This window comes from Prenolepis imparis, unplaced genomic scaffold (genome assembly GCF_030444845.1).
Source record: "Prenolepis imparis isolate NDT839.2.m4 unplaced genomic scaffold, iyPreImpa1.0 SCAF_12, whole genome shotgun sequence".
Lineage (NCBI taxonomy): Eukaryota > Metazoa > Arthropoda > Insecta > Hymenoptera > Formicidae > Prenolepis > Prenolepis imparis.
In genome coordinates, this window is record NW_028141170.1 from 15,185,764 (window position 1) to 15,189,319 (window position 3,556).

The following is a 3,556-nucleotide window of genomic DNA, read 5'->3' on the forward strand; positions in this document are numbered from 1 at the left end:
TGAAAATTACAGAATGTTTGTTTGTTTACATGAGTATTTACATTGATACTAGTTACAAGATCACAACTCATAGGATGTGCGTGTAGTGCCATGACGAATACAGAATATATTTTTCCATTAGACACCTATGGAGTTGTAAGCGTTAGAGTCATTGCGAAAAGGCTATGTTAACGTGTGCTACGATTGAGATAGAATGCCTCGAAAGCAACAACGTACTGCATATCAGCAGTTAACTCATTGTCAGATAAATGAGACCGTATAATAAACCTTCGAGAGGGTCGATTTTCGTATTGTGAAATTGAAGTAAGAATAGAAATCGAGAAATCGAGAAATCATAAATCGACGTCTCCGTGTACCAATTGTTGGCAATAATGGTCCTGGGAAGGCATCAGATGACCGAGGTCTGGGCCCTTCCGGTCCACTGGAGAGAAAGACCATCTGTTCTCAATCTTTTTTTACTTTAGAATGACCTTCGCTCTAGGTGTCCTGTGGCGTGTTTGCTGCTCACTCCTGACCACCATGAAATTCGTCTTGAATAGTGTCGCACAAAAGCCTATTGGAGGGCAAAATGGAACTCTGTGATGCTCACGGATGAACCGTAAACGTTAAAAAAGTTTCTTGAAATTCCAAACGTTTTTTTTACAATAACTTTATACATTGAACAGTGTAAAAAAATGATATTATTATTACTTCAATAATTCAAACTAAATTTTGGGAGTTTATTGAAAAAAATGCTGAAGGAAAAATTATTCTACCATTAGTCTTATTTTTTATGATATTGAAATAAATAATCCTCTCGACTCACATAAATATATAAATAAACTTGGTGCAGTATATTGTTCAATTTTATGTTTAGCTAGCAAACTAAAGAATATTTTTTTAATTCAACAGTAGGAATACTATGCCAATTCTAACCCGGGTCCTCTGAGGGGGGTGCGGGGCGCGGGGGGTTCTCCGGGGCGAGGGGTATGACGTCACGCGGGGCGGGGGTATCTCGTGGCGCGGGGGCTGACGTCACGCGGGTGGAGGGGGATGTTTCGACAAAGGAGGGGGAGTTTTCTGAGTGCAATATATGTAGATGGTATCTTTACGACTTTTTTATGAGGGTTCTTAGACATTTTCCCCAAAAAGTTATAGAACAAGCGCCGATGATTGACAATTTTGTACCCTCATTAGTATAATTTTATTACGGAAGCGCCGATGTCCGGCTGCTCGTCAACGGAGCGTTCTAGAATCCATAAAACTATGTTTTTTTTTTTCATTTTATGGACAAAATGTCCATTAAATGTCCATAAAATCATTAGAATATTATGGAAAGGAATGAAGAGTTTAGGGCCGACGCTGCGACGAACATGTCAAACGTTATTTATAGGTGCAAATGTAAAAGCGTTGACGTTCGGCAGCTTTGTACCCTCGCGGAAAATCTCCCATAAAAACGAGAGCGAAACATTTTTCTTAATATTTTTTAAGGAAGAATGCAACGTTCGGCAGCTTGTGTCCTTACTCCTCTATCCATAAAACCAATATCTCAGGAAACTATCTTTTGAGATACGCCAAATGTTAGAAAAGGAGATAGAATTAGGTGAAATATATATATATATATATATATATATATATATAAGGAGGATGAGAGCGCGTCAAACCTAGTACGATTTGAAAGCGCATAGATGCAGCGATGAAAAAAGTTTAGTGGTTACTTTCTTGTGATTAGAAGTGTTAGTGGTATAATAGTGAATAAAAGAAATAATGGAAAACATCGAGCAGAACGAATGCGACCTGTTGGAGCGGTCCCGCCAAGTCACCACCTTGGATGAATATTTTGCATGGGTGCTGCGCTGCGAGGAATTTATCAAATTGCTCGAAGAAAACAGCCGTGTCAAGCGTCCGCGACTCTCGATCGGAAATAGACAATCTTTGGTTGTTAGAATCGCGCGACTCGAGGGTGCAAAAACTCGATTGCAGAGACAATTTATATTCAGTGGTGGTAATTACAGTGGCGACAATAACGCGGGAAGTCTCGTTTGGCGAGAAATCGATACCGCGTTTGAAAATCGTATACTGACCGGTGCGGTTATTAACGCAGACTATATCGAACCACGACAATTTTTGGAAGATGCTAGTAGTGTAGTACTCGAGCAAGTGCAAGATGTTATAAAAATACACAACTGTGTAAAAGTAAATACTGTGTTTAATGGCGAATTTGTGTCCGGTGATAAGCGCGCCAACAAAAGTATTAACACAAGAAATTATGAACTCTTTAGCACGTCCGATTTACGCGAGTGGTATGAGCGGCACGTCATCGAAACCACATTGACGTCTCTCGAAGAGTTTCAGGAACGTGATAGCGGATGGGCGTTATCACAAATAATTAACTTGACTATAAATATAAACAAGTATAATTCAATGCGCGCGGGATACCATATTAAATTACCGCGAGAAATTATGACGAAGAGAGCGGTAATTAATGTGCAATCCAGAGACAATGCGTGTTTCGCGTGGTCAGTGGTGGCCGCTCTGTACCCCGCTGAAAGACATATGGAACGGGAATCTTCATATCCGCACTATACGAAAGTGCTAAATTTACAAAACATTGAGTTTCCGATGACGTTGAATCAAATAAAAAAGTTTGAACATATAAACGATATCTCAATCAACGTGTACGGTATCGAGAGGAAGAAGGAACTATCAATTCTTCCGATACGACTCGCCGATCAGAAAAGAGAAAAACATGTGAATTTGCTCTATGTGGAGAAGGAGGACGACAACGTTGGACATTTCGCATACATAAAAAATCTGTCTCGCCTCGTGAACACGCAATTGAGCAAAAATGGTCACAAGAAATATATCTGTAATCGGTACGTATATTTATTGTAAATTATATAAAATAATTGTAAATAAAATTGTAATTTTTTTCTTTCACAGATGCTTGCATTATTTCGGATCAGAGGACAAGTTGCAGGCACATACGGTAGACTGTGGAGAAATGAACGACTGCGCTATCCGGTTACCAAGCGATAAGGATAAATGGCTCGGCTTCGGCAACTACAACAGAAAGGAGCGGCTTCCGTTTGTAGTATACGCCGACTTGGAATGTGTACTGAGGAAGACATCGGAACACGTGTCATACGATCAACATCACGAGGTATTTAGCGTTGGATACTATGTGCAATGCTCGTACGATGAAACATTATCCGCATACAGATCTTATCGCGGTGCCGATTGTGTCGCGTGGTTCGCCAACAAACTCGAGGAATTAGCGCATCGCATAAAGGGTATTTTGTCTGATAATGTCCCCATGATAAATTTAACATCAGACGAGTGTGAAAAATTTCATAGCGCCACGCAATGTCACATTTGTGAAAAACCGTTTGCGCCGGACGATAATCGAGTACGCGATCATTGTCATTTGACCGGGCGATACAGGGGTCCCGCACACTCAAACTGTAATCTAAATTACAAAGACTCTTATGTCATTCCTGTAGTTTTCCACGATCTATCCGGTTACGACGCACATTTTATCATAAAAGAAATAGCTACCGCATACGAAGGACGCGTA

At 40.3% G+C, this 3,556-nt stretch overlaps 1 protein-coding gene across 1 annotated transcript; it reads left to right on the forward strand.

The window, feature by feature from the left end:
* Nucleotides 1-1,746: 1,746 nt before the first annotated feature.
* On the forward strand, nucleotides 1,747-3,257 carry LOC145943436 (uncharacterized). The gene is made up of 3 exons (XM_083050941.1): nucleotides 1,747-2,855; nucleotides 2,923-3,038; nucleotides 3,151-3,257. Exons 1-3 carry the CDS (start codon nucleotides 1,747-1,749, stop codon nucleotides 3,255-3,257), a joined length of 1,332 nt encoding a protein of 443 aa, XP_082907067.1.
* Nucleotides 3,258-3,556: the final 299 nt, after the last annotated feature.